At 35.5% G+C, this 15,369-nt stretch overlaps 1 protein-coding gene across 1 annotated transcript in view; it reads right to left on the reverse strand.

Moving 5' to 3' along the window:
* Window positions 1–499: 499 nt before the first annotated feature.
* LOC149535837 (uncharacterized) overlaps window positions 500–15,369 on the reverse strand; it is a 93,827-nt gene continuing 78,957 nt past the window's right edge. The window contains exon 4 of the mRNA XM_089805788.1: window positions 500–1,072. Coding sequence (XP_089661914.1) covers window positions 827–1,072 — 246 coding nt within the window. The 3' untranslated portion in view covers window positions 500–826. The remainder of the gene's footprint in view (window positions 1,073–15,369) is intronic.

A 15,369-nucleotide genomic window follows, 5' to 3' on the forward strand; every position in this document is an offset into this window, starting at 1 on the left:
AAAATTATCTCGGAGGAAGGTCGTCCCGCAAGGACCGCACAAGTAGATTTATAAGTTCTTGAGCAATGCAACCGGCAGTTTTACACCAATTTCCACAGTTGTTGTCCGTATTTCCCTTGGTCATGCCAAGGTAGAGTGCTTGGAACAGAATATGCGTATCCATCAGCGCATAAACGAAGATGACTTTTGTCATATGTTGTTGTATACCATCAAAAGAGATGACTAATATAAGCATTAATTTATCATTCTTAAAAATACAAGATTACCAATGAATTTGGTTTCTTTTTGCAATTGTAGCAGTTGTTATGCTCGAATTATTTGGTAAAACTCTGTCTAATGCAATAGTCCATCTTTTATTCATGCACCTATCAAGAATGTAGGCCTTGATAGCATCGACTAGGTATTATGTTATTAACTGATCTCGCTTAGATCACAATCATCACAAAAATGGTGAAACCTATGGAAGCACGATTGACAAAATTGATCCGACTCTTAGGTATCCATGGAAAAAGTGCATCAAGTTACACCAAACATTAATGTAATAATAGATAAATAAATTTGTGTACTGAAGGACAGATCATAGTAGTTATCTGTTATCCTTCTACTATTTGTTATTTTTCTGTCTAATGCAATAGTCCATTTGTCAAGAATCTAGGCCTTGACAACGTCTGACTGATTTATAATGATCACTTGGATCACAAACATTATCACAAAATCATGAAAGCTACATAAGAAAATTTGAAATAATTGATCCAAGACTCCCAGGAAAAAGTAAACCAAGTTTACAAAACATTAATGCAATAACAGACAAATTTATGCACTTAGATTAGCTTCTTCTCATCTTCTCTCTTTGCTCCATAATCGTTTGCTTTTGTTGTTTCATCTTTTCCACAAGATTCAAGACATCTGGGCTGGTAAAACGTTCATGTATGTATTTCTTTTCCTCAGCTTGAATCTCCATTATTGCACTTGGATACGGGTTTGGAGGGGGTTTCTTCCCCTCAAGTCTAGCAATTTCCTTCAGCCTGGCATAAGCCTTCCGTTTTGCTTGCTTTTCAGCTTTGTATTCCATCTGCAACGAGTACGCTAAGGATGATGAGTATCACACTCATTCAAGTTGCCAATTATCAATAAAGGATAATGAGAACTCAGGAAAAAATGATGGTTTAATGAAACATATCATACAGAAACGCCATTTAAAAAAACAGTATTTAAATTTTGTTACAAAAACTAAAAGTGGATTACAGATACATTGAAGTTCGGCATATATATAAACTGGATTAAAGATGCAGTCATGTTCGGCATAAACATATAAAGTGAGTTACAATCCCACCACCACCCGGCTGAGGGCTGAGCGGAAAGAGAGGGGGTCGGCTGAGATACATATTCCTGCAATGACTAGCTCTCTGTGATACACGTAGTGATCCTTCTTTAGGTAATGGTCCATGTATGGAACTAGATGTATTTCCTTGTAATACACTATCTGTAGCTCCTTTAACATCTTCCTTGTTGAAGCATCCTTGAATTCGAATCAATACTACCTTAAAAGGTCATTGCCCCTAATTAGTGTACACAATCACTATAAAGTAGGGGCATGCATTCCTGTCTGCGTTCAATTTGTGCACACATCACAAGATTGTTATTCAGTTTGAACACGCGCCACAAAGTTGTTGGCATTAGCACAGCACCTCTTTTGTTTATCATTGGCAGAACTTTATCAAAAATACCTAGAAAACAAACGCTTTTCGTGTCATGCCCCCACCATAAACCATTTTCACACCATCCGAGAAAATAAAATTAATCAATGAACTCAGATATATTTATATTCAGAAAAATGTCTCGTTAATAATTTTCTCCAAGACAAATATTCAAAGGACTTAATCATTCCACGATATTGTTTACCTTCAAACAAGGGCCTCTTCATATGATTGGCAACTTGTTGATCATAAATTGTTAATAGTAAAAGAATCATAAACAAGCAGATGTTCATCTGAAAACAAATTATAAACAAGCCTTGTTGAAGGAGTCCTTGTTGAAGCCATGGAGCCATGTTGACATTTGCAACACAAGCACCTCTAGGATCAAACAACAAAAAAGAACACCTTCCGCAATGAGGGCAACAAGAATAAAATTACTACATTTTTCAAGAATAAAATTACTACAGTTTTCAAATAGCGAATATTAAAAAATTGAATGACTATGATTGTGGGATTAATTACAATGAATACAATGTTATAATTTTATAGAAAAGCATCTCTCAAAATAGAAGGAAAAAGTTAAAAAGATAAGATACACAAATTAGTGCATGATATGCAAACTAAAGCTGGAAAAATGAATTGGAGCCCAACTATTCCTAAACTCTTAACTAAACTAAACTAGCAGTTGTACCTTAAGGGTGCAATAGGTACACCGAATAAGTTTGGTATTAATATTGACTCAATTGTAATTAGGTGTTGGTAATAAATGATTTTAAAAATCAAGCACATTTGATGGGATGTTAATTATTTCTGCTTATATGTTAAATGTATGTCTATATTGTGTTTATAATAGAGAAATGGTAAACTTATATTACCAAATTTATTTATTTTTTACCCCAACCAAATTTAGTATTGTTTGGTTTTTGACAAAGTATTAAAAATAGTATTGTTTGGTTTGGCCAAGTTTTAGTGATGCCCTAGGCAAGCCAAGTGAGCATGGTTAGGGATCACAAAGTTTGCAACAAGGGGATTGAATGCAGTGAAGGCTTCAATTCAAGTGGATAGAGAGAAGGATATGAGAGTGGAGAAGCCCTATGCCAAAGGAGACCTTCTGGTGACATGTTATAATGGGGATTTGAACAAACCCTAGGGATTTCTGTCAGCAAATTAACAAACCCTTGATTTTAGGCTTAAAATCAGCATTCCACCATATGGTTAGGATGGGGAATTGAGACTAGGTGAATCTTAAGGGTCTTCCAAAAGGGTATTTAGATATGAAGTTAGTTTGCCACCTCTTGAAGACTTTTTTTGAGTTAAGTGGGAAAAAGTGAGTTTGGAGGCCTAATTCCTTATAGCCCTTTTAGGCCTAAATTGGAGCAGTTTCTTGGAATCGATATAGATTTCCATGGATTTTTTATGGGTAAGTGTTGTAATGGCCTCAAAACCCTAGGGACAATCCTCCCCCTTCATGTTAAGTAGATTGTAGCCATATGTGGGTATTTGGCATAGGTGAGCCAGCAGAGCATCTAAGAAACATTGCTAGAATGAAGCTAGGTTCTACATTGGTGTGCACAAGTTGAAAGGGGAAAGGATTGGAGTTGTGATTCTTCCAAGTTAGGGTTAGTGCAAGAAACTTGTTAGGCTAGAGAAGAGGCCTAGAGAGAACCCTAGGATAAGTTAGAGTTAAGGAGCAAGACTTGTTCTGACATCACCTATAGATCAAATATGGTCTTGTCAATGGATCTATTAAGAGGTCAACAATATTGTATATTTCAATATGCTCTAAGCCCTCAAAATTACCAACATATGTTATAGTTGAATTTGGTAACTAAAACGGACCCCCTTGGGATGAAGTAAACTTAAAAAGAATATTCTAATGTAACTAATAACCCTAGGGGACACACAAATATTGTTAACCATTGCATGGGCTATCAGACACTAGATAGACCCACAATTGGAAATTTGTATAGTTATTGCAAAATGAAAAAGAAAATATACGACGTTATTCAAAAGAAACACAAAAATCACATGAAATTGATCTTGCAAAAAGTCCAAGCATGTGAAGTCACTTGTACACTCACTTTTAAAGTACTATAGTTTAAATTATTCCCATCCATTGGTGAATTTCCTTTTTCTTATCAATTATACCATTTTCTCTTCTACATGTTTAGACTTGCTCATCAAGAAGAGGAAACAAATAAGATTTATTTTTACCAATGCAATATTTTTGTGTGGTTCAAAGGAAAAATTTATTACAATGTGCTACCAATCAAAATAAAACACTACATAGCTTTAAATTTTTCAAAATAGATGTTACAATATTACATGTTTGTAGCCTTTATCTTTTATATGTACTTCCTTTTATTATTTAAATCTTCATTTATACTTTTGCATAAAAAACCTATTCCTTGTACCTCCTTTGGGTGCAAATGCTAGTTATTAATTAATCAATAATTACTAATAAATTATTTTCATAATTCAAAAAACTCTAATAAAATTTATGAAGACAACTAATAGAGTTAAAAAAATTTAAAAAGTCGAAGCAAATATTGAAGGACATAACTGTCATCATGGAACTTGATGAGAAAAACTAAATTCCATTTCCCAAGGGCATGCAAACTGTCGCAAGTAAACTCTAACAGCTGGCCAGGAAAATTTCACTTTGTCTTATTTACAATGAAACTAATTAATCAACCGGCCAAAAAAAGGGGAAACATGCAACAACAAAATCAACAGTTATGGGCAAAAATTCAAGCAAAATCCAACGGTCAAAGATAGTGAAGCAAAAATTTTAAACAACCCTTCCAAAAAACCCATTAAATAACATTGAAAGCCAAAATACCCCAAAAGCAAGAAAACATAAAGACCGGAAAAGGTAAGGAAAATGTTAAACGTAAAATAAAATTTAAGCTTTTGTCAAATTGTTCATAATTGTCATCTAAATAACGTGCATAGACCCAATCTTTCGAATTAGATGCGACAGATCATTACTGCATGTTTCAACAACCTTTCGAAGACCGCAATTGAAGCAAACCGTTATTGCAAAAGAAGCAGTGGATGATTTAGATTGTTCTGATCGTCTTGCAAGCCTCAACGTTGAGTGTAAACCATCGATGCACAAAGTGAATTGGAAAACCTCAGTATAGTATGCCTTCGATGTAATGAGGCTCAACCAAGCGAAATTAATCTAGGCATTCTTATGCAAACATGTACTTAAATATGCATAAGTATATTCTTGAGCCTGTGTAAAATTAATTTATGTAACATATGGAGATGTGCCTAATGCAACTAATGTAATGTTCCCGTTATAAAATAAATAATAAATCAAACTTTTGTAACAGGCCAATGGATTTAATAGATCTTGGACCCATTTTATTTTTTGTTTCCGTAGTTTGTGTTGCCGTCGACTATCTTTGTACACCCTCAGAAAGTTTCCCGACAAGTATTTAAGCACGGCTTGTAGATTGTAGTAGGCATGTTTTGGAAGATATTTCTCTATACTACAAACTCCTATTTAGGGTTCTCTGTTGTTCACCATTTCGAAAGTGAAAGATCTTCCCTATTTGGCTTATTGCGGTTTCGGTGGGATTCAACCCTCACCCTATTCTGTCGTTGCATGTATCACTTAGTTCAGATTTGGCAAATCGATGTCCTTTCTTATTGCATGTGCGCAAACTTGTATCTTTGGTAACAAATTGAATTCATTGTTTTGATATCAATTAATCAATGCATTGTACTAGCACTAAGCATAACTCCATTCCATCTACCGCACGACTCACTACTTGCTTGTCATTCCTAGCGGCATCAACTGTACGACCCTAGTATTCTTCCTCCCATATGGACATCCTTGCCTTCCCATCCGTACGGTCATTTTCCACCTGCACCGTGCGGCCAAGTAGTATTCTTTCTGTACAGCCCTCCAATCCACCCGTACGGCCTCTATTTTCACATTACTTGTCCCATACGGACATCCTGTCATTACACCGGCGTCAAGCTCTGTACGGCTTGCAACTTGATCACCGTACACCACTTCTTTCCAACTGTACGGCTTTCTAGTTATCTCCTTCGTACGGCCTTGTCTTCCTCCTCATCATACGTACATTGCTTCACACAGTACGGTTCCTCCCCTATCATACACATTGCCAATTCAATTTAAAAATTCCAAGGGATTGGTATCCAAGCTTCTGGGAATGGGAACTGGAACACTACAACTAATATGCATTCTCTAACACCCCTCCTTACATAGAACTTTGGGAGAAAAAAGCTCTAAGCATGAAATGCATAAATAGGTCCCAAGAACAAAAGACCTAAATGAGTACCCATGTAGAATGAAAGTCTCTCAAAGTGGAGGAGAAAAACCATGTGGGAGAGAAATCCTCTCCTTAAGCAAGAGATGCACTACATGAAATGCAGAAGCAAGGGCTAAGAAGCCTCCAAGAAAATGTCCCAAAGAATAGGAACATGAAGAAAATCCTTAAATGCAATGTCGCCATTTTTAGCAAATTCCTGCAATTGGCTTGGTCAGTTCATCATTGCGACCCTCGCGAGCTGACAGAGGAATTTGAGGGTCTCAATTGTGTGGTTATATGCTTTCCAGCAGCTTATGGTGAGTTTTGGCTCAGTTTTGAGGAACTTACTATATAAGGTAAAGTCAATAGTTGGTTCCTATTAGCTAAGTTGAGTTAAAAGAGCTGAGTGATGCTCTCAGTTTTTGTTTTGGACTTCTGGTTTGAGCTCCAAGAATCTTGGAGGGAGCATCTATTTATAGTAAGTCACCATCCATTTCTTTCATCATATTTCTTCATCAGGACCACTTTGGTGTTGTCAGATTTTGATTTTGATGCTTCTTGAGTCATTTTTATCAAGATGGGTGAATTATTATTATTCATCTAAATATGTTGAGGTGGTTGTTTTTGCTGCTATTGTACTTTGGCTACGTTAGTGTCATAGCTCGTTGGAACCGGGTTGGCAAGTTCTAAAACTTGGGTACAAGAAAAGGTGGCCTTGTGTGCAATTATGTTATGATACGGTTGAAAGGGTCATTTTTGGAAGCCAAAAGATATTAAAAATATATATTATATGACACGTTATAAAATGATGTTGTGTTGACAAAGCTTCTTAAGTAAAGTTGCATTTGGAAAACTTTGTGCCAATGGGGATTATAAATATGAGCTCATTTTGATGGAAAAGCATCTGGCTGATTATTTGCTTTTGTAGTCTGTGAAGAGTTTCTAAGTTTGATGACTTGTGTGCCCTTGCTGAAGTATAAGGGTTTGATGCTAAGAAGTGGTTTCTAATTCAAAGCTGAGGTATTGTGAATTAATTCTGAGAATTGTATTGAATCACTGCTGAAGTATAGTGATTTGGTTATCTTGTTTGAATCTCCTTACTGTATTTGTCTATTGCTGGGAGATATTGTTGTTCTGAGAATTCTGGAGTATCTTCTATTTCTATATTTACAGTGGCTTAGAAGACAGTGATTTGCTGGAGTTAGCATTCATTTTTTGCTGCTGTTGAGTAGAGGTTAATGCTGAGAAAATCGATTGCCTTGGGAGGAGTTAATTACTGCTATCAAACACTGAGGAATCCCTTGCATTCTTGGTGTTAAATTTCTGCAAATTGTGGGTGCCTTGTTTATGTGTTTGGAGACCAAGTGTCCTACATCTGGTCTGTGATCAAATCTGTCATTGGGCACCCCATTCCTGTCTTCCTTATCTGAGTCTTGGCATGGTCAATTCAGCCCTATTGGACACTCCAGTGCCCTGCTGAAAGGAGTGATTGGGTCTGCTATTATGGACTGTTAAATGTGCATCTAAAGAACTTAGATCTTCTGCTATTGGGCGTCATTTTAAGAGTTTTGTGGGATTACATATCTGGGCAGCGATTTGGTGGAGGAGCTGGTTACTTATCGTCCATATCAAAATCATATTCCTAAGTTTGTAATTCAATCTTGGTTTCATGTTTAAAATGCACAACAAGTTCATTCTTGTAAACAATAATAGTTCTATTGTGATCAAATAATCATTTAGTTTTAACTGATACCTTCAATTCAGAAATATATATGCAAACACATAAGAGTTAGATATCAGTTGTTTGGTATTCATCTATGCAAGAGTCTTGAAGTCTAATTTAACTGGTAATTGTGAGTATTTTATTACACATCCTAGTATTGTGTTCAAGATTTTAAAAAACAGTGATCATATTACTTGCCAAGTGTTTGACAAAGTGTCGAACCATTGAATTGTGGAAGGAATTGATGTTTGACTAGCTTTAGTCAATTGAGGGTTAGAATCAATGATAAATACTACGGTGCTGAATGAAGAACCTCCTCTAAAAAGATGATGGTTAGAATCAACAAGCCAATAATCTGCATGAGCACCCCCAACAGCACTACTCAAACAATGAATAGATGACAAACAAAAGCAAAACATTTGTTAGTCGAAGATACAAATGGCACATGAATATGTATGTGTGACCTCAATGACACTACTCAACCATGCAAAGAGTGAACTTGCTAGTTGAAAAAACATGTGCCAATAGTCTGAAGAATTGATCAACTGAAGATTAGTTACCTCCACAAAACTATTATGCGATTGTTTATATGGTAAAAGTTCCATCTCATCGAAATACAACCACTACATCTGACTAGTACATTGGAAGAAATAATGAATACATAGCTTACTTCTACCAAGGAAACAATAGCACCAACAAGAAAAATTCCCCAATAATTCTAAAAAGTGAGCATCATGACAAATTCACTAAAACTGTGTCACCAAGTAGTGCATGAAGAACTAAACGTGCACAAGAGAGTACTAGCAACTAAAAAGGGTAGGCATCCAATGCCTACATGCATAAGACAAGAATCTCTACAATTTGATGTTGTCATGGAGGGGCAGCTACCTAATAAAGGTGCGATAGAAAAACAAAAGGCACTACACAACTCCCCCTCCCCTTCCCCCATTGCACTTCAGTTTTATTTCCATTTACTAACCTTGGGTTCATGCCCTTTGCTCTTGCAACTTCTTCACTTCTGTATAAAAAGATAAAACATTATTTGCGCCTAAGTTGTAATAGTAACCTTCTTGTTATACACTACTCACTCTTACTCCACTGCTAAATATGAAGGAATTATTTGTCAGTTATATATATATCTTTGCACCATCTTTATGTCAACCAAGAAAATAATAATCAAGTAAACATTTTGGCCTATAATTAGATATAATTGCAACAACCTTAACAAGATAGTTTGTACAACCTTCTCAATAAGTAATGCTAAAATATTTAATTTTGAATCTGGGACTACTTGTTCGCTCAATCTGAAATCATGTTGTTGATCTTCTAATGTTTATAGCGTGATGGATTGACCATATACAAACATCTCAACACACTACAAAGCTTTTCAATAAAACATGTCATAGACACATCATTGTGCACTATTACAGCAATGAGACCTAGACGCACATACTGACTCTCAAAAATGCATTGGTCATCTTATCTCCTCACACCAATATGACTTGTGTAACTTCCCTGTAATTCCATAGCCAAGTAAATGAGGTCCTTCAAATTTTTTGTGAGTGTGCAAGAACCATTCAATCTCTATTCTAGAAAAAATCCACAAGGGTAACACTTATCTCAATGTATTTACAAACATACAAATGCATGTAAAAGATGATTAAAATGCCCAAATAGGTCAAAGCGTGAAGTCACCGCATGCAAACTAAGCCATTCCAGGGGCCAAAAACGTCAAAGTAATTCAACAAATTGTGAAAACACAAATATGAATAAAATATATCTAGGGCAAATGTAATGTCCCTACAAGTTTGACCAATAGAAATTATTTGCACCATAAACTATTAAATTCAATTCTAATGATTAATAACTAGAGTGCAATTCTTTCTACACATCCTTAAGGATTCCTTAAATCAAGCTTCTTGACCCTCTAGGAGGATCCCCTATGTCCTGAGGAATGGTCCTCAATTATCAGCCTTCCTCCTTGAATCTACCTTTCAAGTTGGGCTTCATAATCCTCTGTGAAGACCCTATGTGTCTATCAAATCCCCTATAATTCGCATATTATGATCAATCATTACTTCTCATAATCCTTGAACTCCAATAATCCAATTTATTTCCATTATCCCAACTTCTGCTACAACCTTACTATTATTAACATCCTAATTAATCTTATATAATGTTTAGAAGAATAAATATATATTCAAAATTTCAATCTAAATAATCTTTATATTATATTTGCAAGGGCTAATATATAATCTTATCCTTGCAAAGTGTGACATACCTACTTATGCTCGTGAAGTATTATCCCCTTACCTATTGATGTCGTTGCTCATGTTGTACAGTTGTAGTGGATTCTCTTCCCACATAAATCATTGTCCTATTAATTATTTTGTTGGTCACCCTTATATAAAGGAAGAGCATGATGTGACAACTTGAAACCGCCTAGATGCCCGTATTTAGTCCTTAACCTTGCATGCATGTGGGTTTGTGTATGTCGATGTAGCAATCGCTATGTCATGGTATTTTATTCCTTTGCCCTTATTTGTTTGTGCCCACCATCGCCTGTATGTGAAAGGAAAGTGCTTGATTTAATTGGTTGCCACCATGTTGATTGTCCCTCTCTTTTCGTTTGGGCATTTATGTGTCGTGTTGTTCAATGGCTCGTGCCCTATGAGATGGGACACGACTTGTTAAGCTGCCCATATTATTTTCATTTTTAATATTGTGAAAAATGTTATTAAGATTTAGTAGATTGTTATCCTTTAAACCATTAATGTTAGCATTATTATTTATTGTTGATTTAAATTTAAATTGAGTAATATTATTCTTTCACATTAACATAAATAAGATTATATTATATTATGGATTATTTCTCGTTAGATATAAATAAATTATATTAAATTTATTCATAATCTATATAATATACATGTTTTGATTAAAATCACTTTGGGCTCATAACAGTCCACCCTTCCAGAATTTGCTTGTCCTCAAGCAATTACTTACAGTTAGGTTTAGCATTTTTGAAGTGGTGTTCTTCTCACTTTATTTATACATTATCTCTTGGCGATGCCTTAATTTTATCAAATATTATGTTCTTGTCCATCAATCTTTGTCCTCTTTCTAGCAATTTCATCATCGCAACTTTCTTCTATTTGATTCATTTGCCCCATTTTACATTAATGACCATAACTCCAAGGTTTCTTGAATTTGAAACATAGGTTTTTCTTTAGTAGTTCCCCCCTCTCCCCACATCGATGCCCCTTGTTCCATGGTCCTTGACATATACAACATGGCCTTCCTTGATTACCCTTCTTAGATCCTTCATCTTGTTTTTGAGTTTTGGTTAGGAAACTATTGGGTTTTTCCTTTATCTTATTATACTCAACCTTTTTCGCCTTTCTAATAGCTTCCTCTAAGCTTTGGGGATCAAGGAGTTTTACATGGATTTTAATGGGATCTTTTAAGTCCTTCGATAAATAGATGAGTGAGTTGGCCCTAGGATAAATTTGGAGCAATTACAAATACGTCTTGAAGCTGATTAGCAAATTCTTCTACTCACCCTAATTGTTTGAGGTGAGTTAGCTCTTGGAAGTACCATTTAGGATCTCTTTGATCAAACCTATTTATCAATTTTTGAGTGAATTCACTATACGTGGTAATTTTTTGGTCCTATGGAAGTTTGGCCATAATGCCACCATTTGTGAGTTGACCCTCTTAAATGAAGTATGGCTTACTCAATAGCACCTTCTTTAGTCATAGGACTCAATGATAGATATGTATCTGGCTTTTGGACCCATGATTACGCATTTTTGGATTTTCCTCTCCTAACCGATAAAAAATGGTAATTTTACTTTATTTACTTTCTCCTGAAGGTCTTCATCCACATGATTTTTATTTTTGTTTTCAATGATTGTCGTTTTGTGGTATTCTTTAACGGGAATAAGTTATCAAATGTTTGGATCCAAGTTTGCATACATTTGTGCAATTTCTTCCACACTATTTGTGGTTGTTTCTTCTTCTGCAACATTCTCTTGGAATGAACAAAGAAAAGGTATCTTGTGGAGCTGAACTTTGCGATGAGGGCTCATTGTCTTCATGATGAGAAAGCAGATCCCTCTGCAGATTTGGGTTAGGTCTTTCACTATGATTGTTGTTTGTTGCTTAATTTTTGTTTAGCTTCAAGTAATATTTTACTGGAGCTCTCAAACCTTTTATTAGTTCTTTCAAACCTCTCGTTAGTTTGTTCCATGAAGTTTCTCAATTCTTGGGCTAGTTCCTTTGTCATTGTTCTACAGAAGTGCTAACGTGTGAACTAATTCCACAGGATGGCAGGATTATGCTCTAATACCAATGTAATGTCCCTATCCCTACAAGTTTGACCTGAGAAATTATTTGCCACATAAACTATTAAATTCAATTCTAATGATTAATATCTAGGAATTCAAATATTTTTACACATCCTTAAGGATTCCTTCAATCAGGCTTCTTGACTCTCTGGGAGGATCCCCTGTGTCATGAGGAATGGTCCTCAATTATTTGGCCTTCCTCCTTGAAACTACCTTTCAAGTTGGGCTTCATAATCCTCTATGAAGACCCCGTGTGTTCCTCAAAACAACCCTCAATCAATTAGCCATCTCATTCAAGGGGTATATTTAAGGTCTACGAGATTTGTCTATCAAATCTCCCACAATTTGCATTCTATGATCAATCATTACTTATTATAATCCTTGATCTCCAATATTCCAATTTATTTCCATAAGCTTAACTTCCTATTGTTGGATTTTGAGCACAAAAATTAAATAAACAACAATATATAATAAACTAAAATAGATACAATAACTACCAAAAATACTCTAGGAAAACCCTTCTAGAGTGAAGGGAAAAACCCAGCCACACAACAAAATATCATTATATTGATTATAAATGTTTAGTGTACAATGTCTTTTGCTAGATGTGATATATATAACACAAGAGAGACTCTTCACTTTACAATGAAAGGTCTCTTGAAATTCCCAACAATCTAACTCTTTATTATAAATACAACTCTTCGTATTTCCATGCCTTAACGCATGTTGAATAACACGTCGTTATATTTAATATTGCATTATCATAAATGTTCTTTTCAGCTGAAGGTGACTATAATGGAAATAAACCCAAAGATAAAGATTTCTATCGCAACTACAAACTCCACTACCTATTAGAACCTTACCATAATTAACATCCTAATTGATCTTATATAATGTTTAGAAGAAAAAATATATATTCAATCTAAACAATCTCTATATTATATTTGCAAGGGCTAATATATAATCTTATCCTTGCAAAGTGTGGCATACCTCCTTAAGCTCGTAAAGTATTATTTCCTTACTTGTCGATGTCGTAGCTCTTGACATATAGTTGTGTGGTGGTTTCTCTTCTCACATAGCTCACTATCCTTTTAATTACTATATAGGTCACCCTTATATAAACGAAGAGCACAATGTGACAACTTGAAATTACCTTGATACCCATATTCGGTCCTTAACCTTGCATGTACGTGGGTTTGTGTATGTCTATGTGGCAATGGCTATGTGTAACAAAACAGTTTTTCATATCAAAAACAAAGACAGTTTATAAAAAGATTTTCCAACATTCATTGAATAGATAACTGAAATCCTTTTCATGTGACATTAACTGTTTTTAACAATTAACCAAAATAACCATATCCATATCAATGATCAACTGAAAATAACTAGATTAACAATTAACTAAAAATAACTGTATTCATGATCATCTGAAATAACTAGATTAAAGATTAACTGAAAATAACTATATTCATGATCATCTAAAAATAATTGTATCAATAATTAACTCAAATAAATAAGTTATTGATTAACTATCTTTTCTACAGACAAGTAAATGCTTATTAAGAAAAGAAGAAAAGAAACATACAAGTATCATTCGGAGAGTCTTTAGCTGGTTGTGCAAGCCTCAACTTTTGGTAAGAGGAGAAGCATTGATATAGGCTTAACCTCCCAACCTCAGACCATACTTATTCCCACACAATCTATTGAATTAGAAAGGCCCTCCCTACCTCGAGATCGGGCTTGGAATGTTCTTAGTTGTGATGTCCCCATTTTAGCAGTTGACCAAGTGTGTGTGCGTTAGCCTTGTTCTACATGGTCCTGAGGGCTAATGAAGGGTTTAATGGGATCCTGGAGTGTTTTGGCCTAGTCATTTTCAGTTTGGGCCAAAACGAAGTTGATTTACTCAGTTTCAGGCATACTTACTATTTTTAGTAAGTCGGCAGGACACAGTGCAAGTCAATTTTGGTGATTGGATTTGATACTCCTTGGTGAGAGTTTTCCGATAAGCTATCACTCGCATTATTCGGAGTCCGATTGCTAATACATTTTAATGCCTGAAGTTTTATTAAAGTAACGTCTAATTTAATTGTAAAATATTAAAGTGTTACTTTAATATTTATTTTATGGGGATGTGTACCCAAGGGAGACATAAGGGGTATTTTAATATATGTTTTATATATTACACATCTTTTATCCCACATTGCCCATATGAGTTGAGCGGACCCTTGGAAATAGAATAAAAGGAAGCATTTGTGGCTTCATTAGACAGGTTGAATATGAGAAGAAATTGGTGTGTGAGTTGCAGTTCCGTTCTTGGCATTTGAGGACGTTTATCCTCTCTTGTAACATTTTAGACGTCATTCCCTTGGGGTTTGGCCTTTGGAATTCTTTGTTATCGACTTCATTATCAGGCAATTTAGTTGCATTTCTAGCTACAGGCAAATTTGGTATTTTGCTCATATCTTCTTCACTACTTGTCCGACGCTTATGCCGCTTTGAGGGAATGATATTATGAAGGTAGTGGACTGATTGAAGGACAAAGTACTGTAGCAGCACTGTTCATGCGGCACTATTCACACGGCACTGTAGCAGCAAGTTCGAAAGCATGGGCTAGAGTATTATGTAATAATGCTGAAGTAATTAGTGAATTGATAAATCTGCCATGTATTTGGTTTTATGAATTCTGAAAATAACATTTTATTGGCAGCAATTCATTTCCACTTTGCATATTATTGTAGTTTCTTTTTTGTTTATGTTGTGCCTTCTGCGGATTTACCCCCTTTGGATGAGGAGGGGAAGCTTGTGTTAGTACCCCAGGCTATTCTGGACACTAGAGAGAGGAAGCTTAGAAACAGGATAGTGAAGGAGTATTTGGTTAGATGGAAAGACCTGCCAGAGGAAGATTCTACGTGGGATAGTGAGCAGGTTATTCAGCAGGCTGGACTGAGATTGCTTGAGGACAAGCAATTTCAAGGGGGGCGGACTGTAATGTCCCCATTTTAGCAGTTGACCAAGTGTGTGTGTGTGTTAGCCTTGTTCTACATGGTCCCGAGGGCTAACGAAGGGTTTAATGGGATCTTGGAGTGTTTTGGCCTAGTCATTTCCAGTTTGGGCCAAAACGAAGTTGATTTACTCAGTTTCAGGCATACCTATTATTTTTAGTAAGTCGACAGGACACAGTGCAGGTCAATTTTGGTGATTGGATTTGATACTCCTCGGTGAGAGCTTTCAGATGAGCTATCACTCGCATTATTCGGAGTCCGATTGCTAATACATTTTAATGCCTGAAGTTTTATTAAAGTAACGTCTAATTT

Source organism: Cupressus sempervirens, chromosome 10 (assembly GCF_028749045.1).
Source record: "Cupressus sempervirens isolate cs-2001-9-10 chromosome 10, ASM2874904v1, whole genome shotgun sequence".
Classification (NCBI taxonomy): Eukaryota; Viridiplantae; Streptophyta; class Pinopsida; order Cupressales; family Cupressaceae; genus Cupressus; species Cupressus sempervirens.